Here is an 18,442-nt window from a genome sequence, read left to right on the forward strand (position 1 = left end):
CACCTGCCTCTGCCTCTGAAGTGCTGGGATTAAAGGTGTGTGCCACCAGACTTTTGGTGGTTTCACGGTCACTTTTTAAAAACTGGTGAGGTGTGGTGGTGGTACACATCTGTCCTTCGACCACTTGGGAGGCAGAGGCAGATGTAGAGCTGAATTCTAAGCCAGCCTGGTTTAGTAGTAAGCTCTAGGTCAGCCAAGGCCATGTAGTGAGACTCTGTCTCAAAGGTAGAAAAAGGACCTTTTAGAAAAGATAAACAGCTGCAGAGCACGGCTCTGTTTACAGACCCTGGGTCTTACAGGTCATAGCTTACTTTTTAGTTATATGGAAGGTACTTTGGTTGCACTGTGGTCATTTAAATATTAACTGGAGTTCAAGTATGAAGGGTTGACCCGTGGCCCTTTGGTGGTAGGCAAGCATTCTGCCGAGAGTCTCACACACACACACACACACACACACACACACACACATACACCCTTCCCTGGTTCTTTACCAGAACCCATAAAGTCTAAAGCAATGGCCTAGGCAGTCGTACAGAGAAGCTGCTGCCTGATGTGTTCCATTTATTCTATTGTCTTTCTCCTTTGTATCTTTAAACTGTGGAATTAACAGACTTACACGTCACCACATGATCTGTGACTCCAGGTTTGCTCTCGGCTCTCTTATGAGTCCAAAGATCTAGGTACATACCACCACATGTGACCCCACAGAAGAGCTTAACAGCTGAGGGTCCCAGGCATTTATCCTGCTTTATCTACTGCTCCAGGGATGGAAACCAGTGACTCTAGTCTTGTGCGTGTTTAGTAGTGCTTAGTGCCACAGATCCAAAGGCGGTGAGGTGAGCAATTCAGAGGGAAAGGGATCCTAAAACTTGAGAAGGAAGGAGTGAGTGTGGTCTGTCTCCTGCTTATGAGAAGTATTGCCTGGGGACTAGAAGTCAGAGGCCTCAGAGCCAGGTCTCTTTCCTTCCACACCTGGGAATGTAAGCAAAGAGCTAACCCTGTTGTGGGATAGATTCCCAGTGAATTCCCTTTAAAGGGCCGAGGTGTTGATGGGAAACTCTCTGACCTTATCAATGGAAGCAGAGTTGTCAACTAGCTTTATGGTCCCTAACAATAGGTGCTGCACCTTTCTTTAAGGTTTGGGCCTGGACAGGTCCTAGAGCCCCATCAGTGAGTGAGTGTGTGTGTGTGTGTGTGTGTGTGTGTGTGTGTGTGTGTGTGTGTGTGTGTGTGTGTGTGTGTGTGTGTGTAGGGGGGAATGTCTCAGAATCCAAGTAGACTTTCTCAAAGAAAGAAATTGTAAATAGCCAGCTGAAAGTAAAATGATTTACCAGAATGGAAGCAAAGACTCTTTAACTGTGGGAATCTAGTACAGAGAGTGTCAATGCTGTCTGTACCAGGAAGCATTTGGAAGCTAAGGGTCCAAAAATGTCTTATTTTTTATTCCTTTCCTGTGTGTGCACAGAAGCACACACGGCATTTGAAGGGCAACTTGCTCCTGCCCCGCGTGGGTTCTGGGTGAGAACTGTGCTCATTAGAACTTAGCAGCAGCCCTGCTTGTCTGGCCCTTGTGTCTAATGAAAGGTGACAATCTACAGTGACCTTCTCACACAGCTGAGCTTGATGATTTGAGTCTTACAAAGGATCGTTTTTTTTTTTTTTCCAATGGAGTGTTAAGTGGTCGTAAAGGTACTTAACAGTGTGGTACTGCATTCCCACTTAAAAGAGTTTGGGGGTTAACACAGGTATCAATGATGGTTGCTGCTCTGTTTCTTTCTCCCTGTTTTTTTTTTTCTGTGATGATTGTGGGGTTGGAGTGGATCTTCTGCTGAGCTGCCCAGTAATGCCAAGCAAGGTTCCTGCCAGAAGAGGCTGTACATATTGTTCAGAAAATGTCAGGGTCTGTATAGTTGAGTAAGAAATGCCACTTCATTTAGTCCTGCCTGTGAGGCCTGGTTTTATTATATGAAAGGGTATCTTTTATAGTAGGTAAGGGAAACAATTCTAGCCACTCCAGAGGTGAGAGAAGATGGAGTGGACAGATGGGTAAAGGGGTGTTTTAGTTTTAGTTTTCTTAGTTTTTGTGACCTCAGGATTAAAGACTAGGCATGTTTTGTTTTCCAGGCCAAACATCAGAACACCCTAGAAGGCTTAACTAAAAGAATGCTCATGTTTGACCCAGTCCCTGTCAAGCAGGAGGCCATGGACCCTGTCTCTGTGGTGAGTTTCCCAAGACTGAACAGCTCTCTTAACTGATAACATTATGTGTTGTGTTGTTTACTAAAGTGCTCCTTGTTTGACAGGCAGGTGGCACTTCTCAGAGTCCCCAGTAATAAATGAGGTGCCAGTATCCATCCTTTGGACCCACCGCCCACACCTCTAGATAGGGTCAACCACGGGCCGATAGTAAGTTCACAAATGTATGTGTAAAATACATTGAGAATAATGGAAATTTTAAAAAAAGAAGAAAGCATTGACGGGAGCCATGTGGGGCTACGGCTCTGTGAGGGATGGGGAGGAGAAGCCAGCCAGAGAGGGGCCTTGGCAGCGAAGCCTGAATCTTACTGCATTTGGAATAGTCCTCGGATGGCTGGGAATTACATCCATGTTTCTTTTGTATGCCCAGGCCACCGGGGACTGAGACTCAGTCCAGGTGTTTGGGTAGGGCCAGTCCCAGTGCCGTGGAGATGAGACACGGTGGCAAGGAGGTACCGACTTCCAGAGCAGGAGCAGTTCAGACATGAGAGGATGTGGTTTAGTGGATACTGACTAACAAGACGGCCCTCCCGGTCTGTCTTGCTTCTTTTCTTCCATGGGATTGGAAAATATTCACAAGGGGAAAATATCTTGGCCTGGATGTGTATCTGAAGACTGGGTATGACACGCTTGCAAAATTAGATCATCCGTATGCACTGGCTGCGGAAGTTCCTGCCAGAGATGCTTATACAAGACACGGGGTCAGTCTGAGGCGCTTGGAACGCAGTCACCATGGATTTTAAAGCCAGTGACTTATTACAGTTGTCTATAGTGAAAAGTGAAGTGAGGGCATCTTTGAAGAGACAGCACTTATATTCCAGCGCAGTGGCTAGATGATGCAGTTATCAATGTCCCGGTGGGATAATCGAACAGTTAGAATTATACTCATCAAAGAAACAGGCTTTTCTTCTAAAGCTTTGCTGCACTATCATCCCCCCTCCCCCTTCCCGTGACTGCCGCAGTGATCATGTTTCAGGAGAATGAGAGTTAAAAGGCAGCCACATTTCTTCAGTTTTTAACCGGAGAATATAATGTGTATAAATGGTACATGGCCATCATTGGTACATTTGACTGGTGCACATCCAGTGTTCTTAAGCATGAAAATATGGCTTGTGAGCCCAACTGCAACTAACCTGTGAAGACCCACATTACCAAACTGGTATTATGAGATAACCAAGTCTGGAGAATGCCCCACAGACTTGCCTAGAGGCCCGTCTGCTGGAGATGTTTTTCTTGTGTCAAGGCGACAAAACAAAAACCAGCAACAAAGCACACATGTAAAGTTGAAATGTGTAAAAGTATTTTTGTAATTAATGAACTTCTTCTCCTTCGTGTGCTTCACCTGACACGGAATCAGTTTCATTCTGTCTCCAAAAGTTGATTTTAGTCCTTACAGTGGGAGGCGTTCACAGTTGTGCCCCTCAGGTCAGGGTCATCGCCCCCGTCTTCGTAGGAAGCGGTGGAGGGTTACCTTCCGAGCGCTGGCCATTTGTGAGGAGGCTGGGTTTGTTTCCATTGAGACAGTCTTGCTATGTACACCATACTGGCCTTAACTCATGGAGTCCTCCTGCCTCAGTCTTCTGGGTGCTAGGATTGCAGGCATGTCCCGCTGTGCCTTGCTTGTAAGATTTTTACAGACATTTTTGTCCTGTACACTGGTACTTTGCTGATGTGTGTAAGAGCATGGAGTAGTATGCGAGGAGGCCAGAGGAGGACATTGGGTCCCCTGGAACTGCAGTCACAGACAGTTGTTATTAGCGCTGCCAGGCAGGTGCTGGGAACCAAACCCGGGTCCTCTGCGAGTGCTGGGGGCCACCTCTCTGGCCTCCAGAGAAATTTAGATCCTACCACAAAAAGCATCACAGTGTTGCTGTGTCTGTCCACATGTCTGTCGTCACTTCCACCATATTTATTTTTAAAGAAAATCCTGGCCAGAGTCATCTTGTTTTATTTGTCAGAGAAAGTGAGGAAACAACATTCTTCTTTTACTGAACTATAAACCCTGTTACAGGCTGTGCACGTGACGAAAAGGCCTTCTGGAAAAGGTTGAAAACTAGACGTTCTGACTCAGGCAGTCAGAAAGAAAACAAACTGAAGAAAGAACCAAATTTAAAAATATTTTTAAATCTTTCTCTAAATTTCCTTTGAAGTCCTCTTTTTCTTTTCTGGTGACCCTTGTCACCCAGCGAACCCCCTGTTCTGTGAGAGGTACTTAAAACTCGTCATTTCCCGAGCTCTGTCCCAGTAGCAACCCTTGGTGGTTTTCCTGGGCCAGGTGGATAGAAAGCCATCTCTGTTTGCCTCAGAACATTTGCTGAGCCCAGAGCAAGTGTTTATGAACGTGCCCCGCCTTCTGCCTTCCTGTCCCCAGAGCCCCACCTGTGGTCTGAGGACTCCTTCATAGCCCTGTCACAGATGCTCCTTGTTTTCATCAGCAGCAGACTTCCTGTTCCTGTCACTTGTCCCACCCACTTACTGTCTTCTAAAGAGAACTCTCCAAAGCTGTTCCTAATAAAATACGGAACTGGAAATTCTCACTGTATAAACTAATAGTAAGACCCTGGGGGAGTAGCCCAGCCTCTGACTAACCCCCTTCCCACCCACCCTGTATCGGCATTATCCCGAGCGAGCCCCACCAGGAGTGAAGCCCTGCAGAGAGCTGATTAATTCATCCCAGACATCCAGACATGGAGTGCTTATGAAGCTCTTCCTCATATTCCAGTGACAAGCAAGTGCACACAGCAGGGGAGAAAAGAACCCAGGGCTGGGGGAGGAGCTGGCAGACCCTTGTCTGTGTCTGCTCTTTGGATGGCTGTGTTGCAGAAGATGGGGTAGGGTGGACACTGGGTTTCCAATTATGCCTGTTAATGGCCAGAGAAGAATTTTCTGTTCCAACACTTGCCTTAGTGTGTATTTGCAACCTATTGAACCACCTAGGAGTCATCTAGACCAGTGGGCTTAGTGGGGTTTACATCCCAAGTCACACCTGATGCGCATCAGTTTTTACACTGTGCATGCCAGATGGGTGTCGGCCACTGCAATAGGCTGTGTGCTCCACCCAAATAAAGTAAACCTGTAGAAAAGGTTCTGGAACTTGCCAGTGAGCCAATTGGAAGGACCACATTTCTTTGCCCTTTTGTGAGTCATTTGAACTGGAAATAGTTAATTATGTACTCAGAGTTGAGTGTCTGGCCAAAAGTACCTCCCTGCACTTATCCTGGGACTTTAAAGTAGACTTGCAGCCAGTACAGAGAACAGGGAGATTCATTCGCATTGTGTATAAAAATGCAAAGTGTGTATTAAACTCAACTTGGTGTGTGGCTTTTTCTTCCTTGACGGACTTTGCAAACCCTGAGGATGTTATTAAATTTGCAAATCCCCCAGGTTCAACCTGAATTCCCAATTCATGCCACGGATAGAAAATCCAGCAGTGACAGGGATGAAAGTATGTCCTCATTCTGCTCCCTGTTCAGCTGCCAGCAACTGTGAGCCTTAAAATCTAGGTCACTGGGAGGTCTCGGAAGCACAGGGCTGAAAACCAGGAAGATGCCGCCCTGCAGGGAAGAAACACATGGCCGCCACCCATAAAGAAAGCCTCTGAAGCTCCTTAATCACCGAGACCCTCTTTATGCACAATGTCCAACTTTTAAGTGAGCCTTTTGATAACACTTATTTGTGTTGCTGTGTAATTTGGACCTCTTGTCTTATACTTGGGTGTGGCCAGCTCTAAAGAAAGAGTTGCTGGTGCAGACCAACACTTGAGAGGCAGAGGCAGGAGGATTGCTCCAAGTACAAAGCCAGCCTGAGCTATGCAGTTAGATAAAACAAAAATGCAATTTTAAATAAGAGGGGGATGTATGGATTGCCGTTATTTATTCAACCCTCCATCCCTAGCTGAAAGCTGATGCCAAAACCTTGTGTCTGGTACTTTCTGGTTTATTCCTTTGCATATTTTGCACAGTATCGGTAGTTTTATTCCCCCCATCTTTCAGGTGATCTTTTACTTTTTATCTCTGTCATTTAGTGCTTTGCTAAGAAAGGTGTTCCCCCAGGGGCAGTGGAAGTCACTGGGTCACACAGGTAATAAGAGCTAGGTTTAGAAGCGCAGAAGAAAACAGCACACGGTCCTAAGTTAAGAAAGTGACATTGGGATGGAGGGGTGGCTTGCTGCTCTCCCAACAATCTCCTCCGTGAATTCAAGGCCAGCCTGGTCTACAGAGCGAGTGCCAGGAAAGGATCCAAAGCAACACAGAGAAACCCTGTCTCGAAAACAAAATAGAAGCAGTCTCATTAAAGGTTAGGAGAGAGCCGGGCAGTTGTGGCGCACGCCTTTAATCCCAGTACTTGGGAGGCAGAGGCAGGCGGATCTCTTGAGTTTGAGACCAGCCTGGTCTACAAGAGCTGGTTCTGGGACAGCCTCCAAAGCTACACAGGGAAACCCTGTCTCAAGGAGGAAAAAAATGTTTAGGAGAGAAGAAAAAGGGGACACCAGAGCTAGATAAAGCCTGGTGATGAAAGTCTCATAGCCTGGTGCCCTGTTCTGGGTGATTTGATGGCACTAGACCCAGAGTGGCTCTTTGATAAGGGCAAACAATTACAAGAGTTCATAGTCAGGCAGCAGGTGGTGTAGCTGCCCTGCTTTTGGTGGCATCAGTGTTGACTCCTGAAGAAGGCCACAGGCCTTTGGTGATGCAAACCGCTTTAGAATGCAGCCGGGTAGGTGTCACCCTTCACACTGACTGTGAAAATCGTAGTATTTAGTTTGTCTTGGCCCCTGTCACAGTATCTAGCATTTGCTAAACCATCCCCTACAGTTTCTCAAGGGCCACTCGTCTCCATCTAAAGTATGTCTCTTTACACTTTTTCCTCTCTTTCATTTCTGATAGTCCTACCCGTCGAATTACATAGAATCGATGAAGCCCAACAAATATGGGGTCATTTACTCCACACCGATACCTGACAAGTTCTTCCAGACCCCAGAAGGCCTTACTCACGGGATACAAATGGAGCCGGTGGACCTCACTGTGAACAAGCGGGGCTCGCCACCCTCTGCTGGCAGCTCTCCCTCCTCCCTCAAGTTCCCATCGCACCGGAGAGCATCCCCTGTTCTGAGCATGCCGCCCTCCAGCCCGCCAATTAAGAAGTACTCGCCCCCTTCCCCTGGCGTGCAACCCTTCGGTGTACCACTGTCCATGCCACCAGTGATGGCAGCTGCACTGTCCAGACACGGAATCCGGAGCCCTGGCATCCTCCCTGTCATCCAGCCCGTCGTGGTGCAGCCCGTCCCTTTTATGTACACCAGCCACCTCCAGCAGCCACTCATGGTCTTGTCAGAAGACATGGACAATTCAAACGGTAGCATGCAAGGTAAATTCTGCCATGCCTCTACGTCCGGGTACCTGCTTAGTAGACCGAGTCTCCCCCAGGAATCTGATGACTCTAGGCAGAGCTGTTACATCCTTCAAAGGACCGCCTGGCCTGCCCCTCCGGCAATTCTTTCTGTTTTTGTTTTGAAGTGTTGATATTGGGAGAACGTCAATAATTAGTTACTTTCTCAGTATATTCCATATTTTGATTTACTGAGTGTCAGCATGGTTCTGGGCACAAAAGGGACTTAAATGCTTTCTGATCACGCTGCTAATGGCCCTTAAAAGGCACCTGCTTACCAGCCGTAGACTGAAGATAGCCAGACTTTGTAAGAGTCATCCTGTAGTGTGGGGGCCTCTCTCTGCTTCAAGAGAAGTGGAGATCCCTTACAAATTGATTCCTGCTATAGTGTAACCCTTGCCAGAGGAGAAATTTGCATGCATAAGTGCAGTAGCTAGAAGCTGGACAGTGAGTGAGCTTTGCCAGAGGAGAAATTTGCATGCATAAGTGCAGTAGCTAGAAGCTGGACAGTGAGTGAGCTTTGCCAGAGGAGAAATTTGCATGCATAAGTGCAGTAGCTAGAAGCTGGACAGTGAGTGAGCTTTGCCAGAGGAGAAATTTGCATGCATAAGTGCAGTAGCTAGAAGCTGGACAGTGAGTGAGCTTTGCAAGCTGAAATCCATACATTGTGTGTAGAATGATTTTCTCTCTTTGTTTTTCAGTACCTGTAATTGAATCATATGAGAAGCCCATGTTACAGAAAAAAATTAAAATAGAACCTGGAATTGAACCACAGAGGACAGACTATTACCCTGAAGAAATGTCACCCCCTTTAATGAACTCAGTGTCCCCCCCGCAAGCCTTGTTGCAAGAGTAAGTATACTTAGGTGTCCCTGGTATTTTAGTAGTGCCATGAACCTGGGGCATGTGGAGCGGAGCATAGAATTGCCAACGCGTGATACGCTGTGGGTGACCAGGGACGCCGTGTGTCGTGTGGTGTCACTGGGCGGTGCCTTGGTAACAGTGGCCAAGACAGTCTCCAAGAACAAGAACCACATCTACAGCAGTTCTGCCAACTTCAGCGAATGGGTCCCCCAAGGGGACCTCATGAATCTTTTCCCCCCTTTTTCCATCCGTCTGGGATAATGTATAGTGTTCTCATGAAGACTGGATTTGATGCTCACATCAGCTTGAATCCCAGAAAGTTTTCTCATGTCAAACAGAAGCCATCCCCCTCCCCACAGTTGTCACTTCAAGAGTAGTTTAGTGTGCCTCGCATTGAAAATGGCCTTTATTAAAATCTTGGGGCCAACAACAGTGTTGGCCCCAGTTTTCCCTGCAGCTCCGAGAAGCTCAGCGCTGAAGGAAATCTTTGCATTGCATCTTTAATCGTAGCTCCCCATGGAGCCTCCCCTCGCTTGCCGGGCTGCAATTCAGTAGGAAGGATGTCTGCCTTGACCAGCGTCTGAACATGTCCTTGAACAGGACGATTCCGAGTGTGGTTAAGTCACAGCATTCATGAGAAGATGACCTTTGACCCTGGTGCTGTGCTCCAGCACATGTGGGACCACCAGCTAAACTAATTCTCACTCCCCAAACCCTGTTTTGTTTTTATTGTCATTACAACCGTACTCTCTCCGTCCTATAGTGCTTCTGCATTGGGTCCAGTGGTCAGCCTCAAGGCCGCAGCCACTGGCCTTCAGGGTCCCTCCCATCATCCTTCTCCCGCGTCACCTTTTCTCTGGCTTCAGTAAATACTTTGCCCGCCTTTCCTGTCTCCTCCCCTCTGGTCACAAACTCAGCGGAGTATGGGTTCTCTAGCTTTACAGCAGCTGTTTCTGGTGACGTCACATCTCCTTGCAGTCACACCCGCCTTTGGCCTCTGTGGCTCTCATAGTGGCCACCACACCGAGCTCTTTTGGTATGTCACTGATGGCATAGAGTCCCTAATGCATGGGAAGGGATGACTCCTCCCCAGCTGCAGCGTCAGGCAAAGGAAGTATCTTGGAAGCCTTTGCTCTCGTTTCTCACGTTGCGTAGAGCTTCCCTTAAAAGCTCAGTTGTGGGGTTTTGTCTGTTTTCTCATGGTCCACCTGCATTGGCCTCCTTAGAGTGCCAGGGTTGCAGGCACACGCCATCATGCCCGTCTCCGAGTGTTTCAAGCGAGCGCTTTTATTCAGACCTAATGGGGGACAGGTGCGCCAAGGCACTGCTTACGGCACCCCACAGACCCACCCTTGACCCAGGGCGCCTGCCTCATGCCACTGTTGCTCTCTGGGTGGTCTCCCTGCCATCTGACCAGTGGCAGAGGACTGGCCTCAAGTCACAAATGTCAACTAAACCTTGATAACATGGCCGGCCGGTGGTGGCTCACACCTGTAACCTCAACAGGAAGCAGGCGATCTCTCTGAGTTCAAGGCCAGCCTGGCTGGTATACAGAGCTGTTACATAGAGAACCAAAAATCAAAACAGCCCCCCCCAAAAAACCAAGTGATATATGGCAGAAGAGTATGTGAAAGCAGTCTCCCATTCTTTGAATACTGTTTCCAGATAAGTGTGGGAGCACATGCCTGTGATCCCAGCATTTGGGAGGAAGAGGCAGGAGGATCAGGCATTTAAAACATCCTGGATAACATGAGACCTTGTCTCAAAACATACATGTGTATTTTTTTTCCTATTTCAAAAAATATTCCTTTAGTGATCTCACTGTTAGATGCTTTTAAATACTTAATGGATAATATGCTTATTCAATGCTGACCTAATCCTTAAAAAGAAAGGAAGAAAGGAAGAAAGAGAGAGAGAGAGAGAGAGAGAGAGAGAGAGAGAGAGAGAGAGAGAGAGAGAGAGAGAGAGAGAGAGAGAGAGAGAGAGAAAAGAAAAATCTGTGGATTAGCCATAGCAGCGGAGCATGCACTCTGGGTGGTTCTGTCGCAGATGGGATTAAGTAATGTCTTGGAGTAGGCCCAGTAGCGGCCCACACAGGACACATGAGCCAGGAGATAATCATTCGAAGCCAGGTGTCTAGAACACCGCAGTGAGCCTGGCACCCGGCAACACTGGCCTAGGAACCCTGCTCTGTAGGCATGGGCTCCACAGCTTGGAAACCCATTTGCTCGATCTAGGATTACAGCTGTAGGGTCATTTTTAAATGCACTCAAAGGTATGTCAAAAGTGTCATTCCCTGAGTTTACCTTGGTGGAGGTGCATTTAGAACAGAAGACAGGGAGATGTGGGCATGAGAACAGAAACTTAATGAGCCAGTTTAACTCCAAGCAGATATCTGGTACGTGGCAGCTACTGAAAGGTTGTTCGATCACAGATGACCTCTAAGGAAGAGTGGAAAGGCCAGAGAGTGGGATCCCAAGACCCTCTTCTTTCGGCCAGGGCCGTCGTGCTGCCACCCTTTACAATAGACACGAGCTGGGTATCCCTTTGACACATCCGGAGAATCCACGTGAAGCTGGGCAGCTGTGAGGCGCAAAGGGGAAGGGGCACTTCTGAAGGCAGTCCTAAGCAGCTTTCTGTCGGTCGTTTGGGCTCTGGCCCAAGCATCGTCGCTGACAATAGCTCTCCCACACTGCTCAGAGGAGCAGCCTTTTCCATTGGTAGCATTAACACCCTCATTTCACAGAGGACATTGGGGTACAGAGACTGACACTGGGAAGAGCAGTCATAGTCACCATGCTGAAATGGCTCAGGTTCACAACCCATGGAAGCCAGATGTGTGGAGCCACTTGGCACGGGTTCTCCCTGTATCCCAGACATGAAGGACGCGGTTCACCACTGAGTAAAAATGATAACTTGCTTTTTACTGAAGGATTTTAAATGAATAATTCAGTCTTAGTTTAACAAGAAAAACCCAAATAAATCCTATTCTCCAACTATGCCTGTCTGTCCTCTGCTCCCAGGCATCAGGGTTGGCTTTAAAGAACTGACAATAAAAGAACCCATCTTTTTATTCCTTTTACTAGTCTCCTCTTAACACACCTCGGGGCCCGCCACCCCAAAAGTATATTCAAATATTTTGAGCCTCAAAAATATTACTGTAGGCACTCCTTAATGCCCTTAATAGCCAACATTTCATTTATGTTGATTCCAGAAACTTGAGAAATCATCCTATCTTCTTTTACCCCTCTTTTTATTCCCCCCCCCCCACAGAAACCATCCATGCATCATTTAGAACATTTTAGGACCCAGAGATGCAAACTGAGGAGCAGTGTCTCTCCTCACAGAGGCCAACTGCATATGCTTGCTTCAGTCAAGTAAGAGCTCATGGACCACTAGTGTGAGAGCAATCGAGGTTTGGGGGCGTCCCCACCTCACTGATACTGCGGGAGCCTCCGTCATGGCCTTGTGCCTAGGGCAGCAATGACAGACATCGTTTGAAAGAGCCAGCTTTTGAAAATTAAACGAGTCAGAAGTAATTAGAAAGGACTTTAAGGGAAGGCCAGGGTATGACTCTGTCAGGTGGTGTGTTTTGCCTAAGAAGCAGGGATTTGACTGTTTACATTTTTTCCTTCAAGAAAAATGAAAATCAGGCAGACAGCCCTGCGAGACCCGGTGCGGTGCTAAGAAGGAACAGTCGTACAGAAACAGCTGCAGAGAGCCTCTCCCCTCGCGGGGCGCCCCCCTCGAGCGTAGCACCTAACCTTCTTGCTGTCATTACTTATCTCCATGTCTGTCTCCCCCTAGAGTGTGAGCTCCTCGAGGGCAGGAACCCTGTTTTTATCCATCTTTGTGTCCCGGTGCCAAGCACAGTGCCTGGCTCATGGTAGGTGCTCGCTACATGTTTGTTGAATGAATATAGCAGTGTTTCTTGGGTTGAACAGATAATTATTTGTTTTTAAATTATTATTATTATTATTATTTTGTATTTGTTGGGGTTTTTTGTTTGTTCTTGCCCGGTGTTGTAAATGCTTTTTGGTTTTAATTTAGTAGAGTCGAGAAAAGAAAACAGCTTCACTCAGTGTTTTTCCGCATTTACCCTTACTTTGTTAGGAACCACCCTTCGGTCATAGTGCAGCCTGGGAAGAGGCCTCTGCCTGTGGAGTCCCCGGATACCCAAAGGAAGCGGAGGATACACAGGTGTGACTATGAAGGATGCAACAAGGTCTACACTAAGAGCTCGCACTTGAAAGCACACAGAAGAACACATACAGGTAGGAGAAGCAACAGTGTTCTCCCTGGCCCTGGGGGAGGATAGGTGTGTGTGGTTAAAGTTGGTGGATCTACCCTTCAGAGCGTGGGAGAGTTTGACTGCCACAGTCTGAAAATCTGACATTCCAAATGCTCTGAGACTATAAGACTTTTACATTAATGTTATTATTATTATTAAGTTGTCTGTTTGTGTAGTAAGGCTGCTCTTGACTCAGGCCCTTCCGTGGACAGTATCTGAGTCTTATCAGGGAATATTCAGAGAGAGGAATCTGGGATTCAGTCAGAAAAAGAAAAGCAGTGGTTTCTGGTGAATCAGGAGGAGGAGGTTGCTGTATGAGGGGAGCTCCCAAACAGCCGTGACAGGTCAGCACATAAGTCATCTGCTAGGTGTGGATGGGACCCGAAGGGTGGAGCTTCACGTCTTCCCGTCTAAAATTATTGAGTCTTTGGATTCAGACATAGGTGTGTATGGGGTGAGCATGACAAAATACAGCCCAGAAATCCCTACACTTAATGCCAAGTGGGATTCTAGAGACAAGTGTCACTAAACAGGGACTAATTTATTACCTGCTATAGACTGGGTGTCCCTTACTCAGTACATGGCCTAAAGGTAACTTTTATACAGCATTTTCCTAACTGAGCATTGATGTGATTGTCACAAAAGAGAGCATCTGCTGCTAAGAAAGACTCACACAGCGTTTCGGATTTTAGAGCAGTGTTTCTCAACTTTCCGAATGCTGTGACCCTTGAGCAGTTCCTCATGTTATGATGACCCCCAACCATAAAGTTGTTTCAAAGTTACTTCATAACTGTCATTTCGCTACTGCTATGAATCATAATGTAAATATCTGTGTTTTCTGAGGGTCTTTGGTGACCCCTGAAAGGGTCAAGATCCACAGTTGAGAATCACTGTTTTAGAGTGTTCTGAATTTTGTACTAGGGGTGGCCAACTTGTATTATTGACTTTAATATAGTAAGACCAGCAGTGAGCCCTGCTTGTCTGTGAGGGTCTTCTTACTGGCTCTCACTAGCTTGTTCCCACAAGGGCCTTCAGTTCTTCACCTGTGAGTGATAACCCAGGAAGGGATGTGAAGGCAGAGGAAACTTACAGTTTCAGTACGTGGGGGCCTGAAGCACTGTGCTTGGCATCACTGTCCTAAGAAAATGGAATGTTGAATTCTTCAGTACCAGATAATCTCTCCCTACCCCCAACCAGCTAAGAGTGTTTTTGCAAACAGGAAAACATTGTTCAATAGGGAATTTATATTTTTAGAAAAGTATGGAAAGGCATAAGGAAAATCACAAGCTTTCAGCGGAATTACATTTAATCTCCCGAGAGTTTAAGGCTTGGAGACCTAGAGGTGTAGAATCCTGCTCCATGCTGGTCCCCCAGAATGGCACTTCCTGCCTTAAGAACTCCTTAGAACCCTGCCCCATTCTTTGTCTTTGCTTTTCCATAGAGAACGTTTGTTGCGTGCTTTTCCTATAGCGACTGTATTATTGAGAGTCACATGTATGAGTTTATCTTGAAAGTTGCATTTTCCAAGGGTTCAAAAATCTTAGCTTCTCTTTGTAACAGGAACAAAAAACCAATTCGGTTAAACTCCTTTTCCCTTCCTTGCAGGAGAAAAGCCCTACAAATGCACCTGGGAAGGATGCACATGGAAATTTGCTCGGTCAGATGAACTAACAAGACATTTCCGAAAACATACTGGAATCAAGCCTTTCCAGTGTCCGGACTGTGACCGAAGCTTCTCTCGCTCCGACCACCTTGCCCTACATAGGAAACGCCACATGCTAGTCTGAAAGCCTGTCTCCACTCCCTCTTCCTGGCACTCTGTCTCTGTCTCTGTTCCTCTCCTCCTGCCCATTATCTAACTCATTTTTATATGTACATTTTAATTTCGATTCAGCTGGTCTGAATCTCTGAATTTATATCATTCAAGACTTCCATATGGTCAGTAGTTGATTCTCTAACCCTCCCTTTCCTTACCACGGGTCAGACCTAAAGAATGTGAACATTTTTTTTTCCGGGGATGCTAAGCAAACCCTCCTTTATTACAGATGCGTTTAATGTAATGAGAACAAGGGAACATGTAAACTAACGACCAATTTGTCGGTTTCTCCACGTATTTCTCAAAAGAATGTCAGAGTAAATATATCAGAAATGCAGTATCCAGCCTGCTAGTCCTTGCCAGAGAGACCTGTATACCTCCGCCACATTTTGTGTTTGACAACGAAAAGAATGCGGTTCCTTTCACCAGTTAGCAAGATCCACAGAGATGTCAAGCTGGTCCTGTCCCCTCTGCCATTGCCTTCCCACTTGCTTGTTGGCCTGGATTACTAACTCCGCTGAATCAACTTCTTGGTCCTCTGTGGCGCCCGAAGCTCACGTGGATGCTTTGACCCCATAGGAGCTCAGCTGGAGCTTCAGCCGCAGGGGAGTCATATGCTCCCACAGTTCGGAAAAAAGCCGAAGACCCTAGGAGTGGAGGAGGACATCGGCGATTCCTGGCTAGAATTGTCCGGGCCATTAACATTAGTTGTGCAGTGCATCTGTTAAATGCCCATCCCCAGGCCTAACTCAACTCAGCAGACCCTTGCTGCAAAGCTGGGTACCCATTGGGTTATTGGTGCCTCTGCCTCCATCACTGCAGAATCCTTCATTGTGGATCACAAAGCCTTGAGAGTAAGGAATCCACAGAAATATTTGCCCGGTAATGTACAATCAAACAAAAACTTCTGAGACAGTACCAGATAATCTCTTCCTACCCCCAACCAGCTAAGAGTGTTTTTGCAAACAGGAAAACATTGAGTGGTACTTATAGTCCCATATCCAATTAGTCACATAGCTGTCCTATGGGGCTTTTTTGTGTGAGTTGTAATGGTGCCAAACCAGCTGTCATATGTGTCCATGACACATAGCATAAATGAGCGTCCACTAAGCTTGAGGGAAGTCATCGAATTAAGACCTAAGTGACACTATTTGTAAATATACCTAGTGTGAAGCACATAGATCTTTATTTTGGTGACAGATTTTTGAAAAATAGAGAAAACCACAATTCAGGGATTTATATATGTAGCTTGAAGATTCCCACAAGTTTCTGCCGGAGCTAGCAAGTTCCTGTCGCTACTATGTATCCTGTTAAGACAAACTAAAAACAATGACTCGTGTTGATGTTAAAGATGAATAGCACCATTATTGGGGGGGGGGCACTTTTTTTGTTATTTCGGGTTTTGGGTTTTTTTTTTCTTTTTTTGTTTTCAAAAGCAGGCTTTTGAACACCATAATCCAAACACCAATGAAAACAATCCACACGTAGAAATGCCATTGGTTATAAATTTGAAGAAAATGGGCACAGTGGTCACACAGAAATGCCATTGGCTATAAATTTGAAGAAAATGGGCACAATGGTCAGATGGTTGCATATGACCGACAACCCTTTCATCCCCACAAAGGATGAAGGAGAAGAGAGGAGAGAATCCTGGAAACTCATCCCAGCCACAACTCAGGATCCAACACAACTGGGAGGAACATGCTACTTGATTGTTCTTGAGCGTCGGTGAATCAGCGATGCTGGCGGCCTGCACTTCGCAGGGAGCTCGCTTTGATGGCACTATGTCGGGAGTTGTGGAGACTGCATGCAGGAGGTCCTGCTCAGTGCTGTGAGCCAGCTGAAGGGAAAATGAGTGAAAACTGTAAAGAAATGTTATCTTGGCACTTGGGTTCCTTTTCGTTCCTTTTTTAGAGCTGCAAAAAAGAAAATTATTCAGGTTATTAAAGCATGCTAATTAGGGTCTTGCTTCGCTCTTGTTTGCAACTATGGCATGAATCGAGGAGTGGAATGTCTCTTGGAAAAGCAGGGTCTCTATTGTCAGTGTTGAGTTACGCTCATGCCAAAACCATGTCTTGAAGTGGTTCTTCTGCGTCTCACTGAAGAATCCTGTCTGTTTTTGTTGTTTCAGTTTGTGTGTTTCAACCCAATGAGAAGGGGAAAGGGTGCAAGGAAGGACAGAATTAGCTTTGCTTCTGCTTTGCGCCGTTAATAGCTTCATGACGTATTTCAATTTTTTTTCAAAAGTCTATCACGTTACTCTAGCTTGCTTAGATCATGTTAACAGTTCCATTAGACCCATTTTAACTCTGAAAGGAAAGTAACCCAGAGAACCTATTCTCTGTTTCCATACTTTGTTCATTGGCCCTTATCAAATTTTCTTTATATGTATATGTATTTGTATTTTACTATGATAGTTGAGTAATTTAGTCTCTTAGCCCTTTTAGCTGTTTTGTGGAAGATGCACGATTAGATGCCTTGGAAACGCGATTTTTGATGACATGCTATCTGACTGTCAGCGGTGGTTCAATCACAGTGTTTTAAATTGATGAGAACAGGCTATAAACATGAAGTGAGCACCGTGTAAATTGTTACAGAGTTCACTCGATTACTGCTAAAGTCTCATCCTGGGGAAGTTAAAATTAAATCAGAATCTTGTGTTTTCCAGTGGGAGTGTACATCATTAAATGGGCATTTAGCAGTCTAAAGTCACTTGGTTTGGAGACTGTGGCACAGCTTTGTTTAACTAAGAAGATGTTAAATATGCAGATGTTTCAAGAGCCTTGGAACAGAAAGAACTACAGGGGAATGATATATGTATATGTATTTTGTATTAAACACCCACCTGCACTATCAGTATTGCACTAATGTGGAATTTGAGAGACTTGCTGATACTGTAATCTGCACACCATTCTTTAGATTGTTATAAAGACAATCTCAGAGATCAGAGGTTTTAAAGTAATTTGGTTTGAAAATAGAATTGTCTTGAAGGAATTGCTAACGTACATGAAGTCACTTGAGTTTTTCTTTATTCTCTTCTTGGTCAAGGTTAACAGTTTCTAAATGATTGCAAATTCACTTAAGTAATACATTTACAAAGCCATTTTACATGCATTAAACGAGGGCTACAACATGTTTTACAAATACTAGCACTTTTTTTTCCTGTTATGTACTTAGTGTTAGAGGGTCAGAATAACCTTTCTGCTTAGCATCTCTTAAACCCTACCTGCAAGCATAGCAGGGTTGTTGCATTTACAGTACTTTAATACTTGTATAAACTATGCAGAAATTTTTAATAAAGTGTAATATATTTTATAAGCTAATAAGACTGAATGGGTAAAGGTTTTTAGCATGCATTAGTATACTTGCAAATACTGAAACATTTTGGTAATCTTTCTTACTAAAGATGTGAATGTTTAAATGTACCTTCTCTGTTTCTACCCTGTAGTCCAATGGGAATTCAGTAATGACATTTTGTCATGTCAAACTGTGAACATAAATTTGTACTGTACAGTCCTCATATACTATATACAGTATGCAATATATGTATTATATACTTGTTAATAAAACCATCTGAATATTACACATGATCATGCGATTACTATAGGAACAAAGAAAAGAGTTGTAAAGTTTGAAAGTAAGTCACTGATGAGCAGTATTTTTAATGGTTAGAAAAGAAAGTAGATCTAGCCAGTAGATATATACCATAGGAGTGAAGAATCTTAAAGGGATGACCTAGTAACTTCTCGGAGAAAGGCTGAGCTTAAGCCATAAAACTGCAGACAAGCCGGCATTCATCTGTAAATCCATCCAGTACATACTAGACG

General features: G+C 45.5%; 1 protein-coding gene across 5 annotated transcripts in view; it reads left to right on the forward strand.

Moving 5' to 3' along the window:
• Klf3 (Kruppel like factor 3) overlaps window positions 1-18,198 on the forward strand; it is a 28,293-nt gene extending 10,095 nt beyond the window's left edge. For 4 of the 5 annotated variants that reach the window (XM_005074383.4, XM_021229709.2, XM_021229708.2 and 1 more), the window contains exons 2-6: window positions 2,125-2,220; window positions 7,143-7,623; window positions 8,346-8,496; window positions 12,622-12,782; window positions 14,405-18,198. In XM_005074383.4, the coding sequence (XP_005074440.1) occupies window positions 2,164-2,220; window positions 7,143-7,623; window positions 8,346-8,496; window positions 12,622-12,782; window positions 14,405-14,586 (1,032 nt within the window). In that variant the 5' untranslated portion in view covers window positions 2,125-2,163 and the 3' untranslated portion in view covers window positions 14,587-18,198. Of the gene's footprint in view, window positions 1-2,124; window positions 2,221-7,142; window positions 7,624-8,345; window positions 8,497-8,941; window positions 9,392-12,621; window positions 12,783-14,404 lie in introns of those variants that run through there. The other variant, XM_021229710.2, reaches the window with a different exon arrangement.
• Window positions 18,199-18,442: the final 244 nt, after the last annotated feature.

The sequence above is a fragment of the Mesocricetus auratus genome, unplaced genomic scaffold, assembly GCF_017639785.1.
Source record: "Mesocricetus auratus isolate SY011 unplaced genomic scaffold, BCM_Maur_2.0 Super-Scaffold_100006, whole genome shotgun sequence".
NCBI classification, from domain to species: domain Eukaryota; kingdom Metazoa; phylum Chordata; class Mammalia; order Rodentia; family Cricetidae; genus Mesocricetus; species Mesocricetus auratus.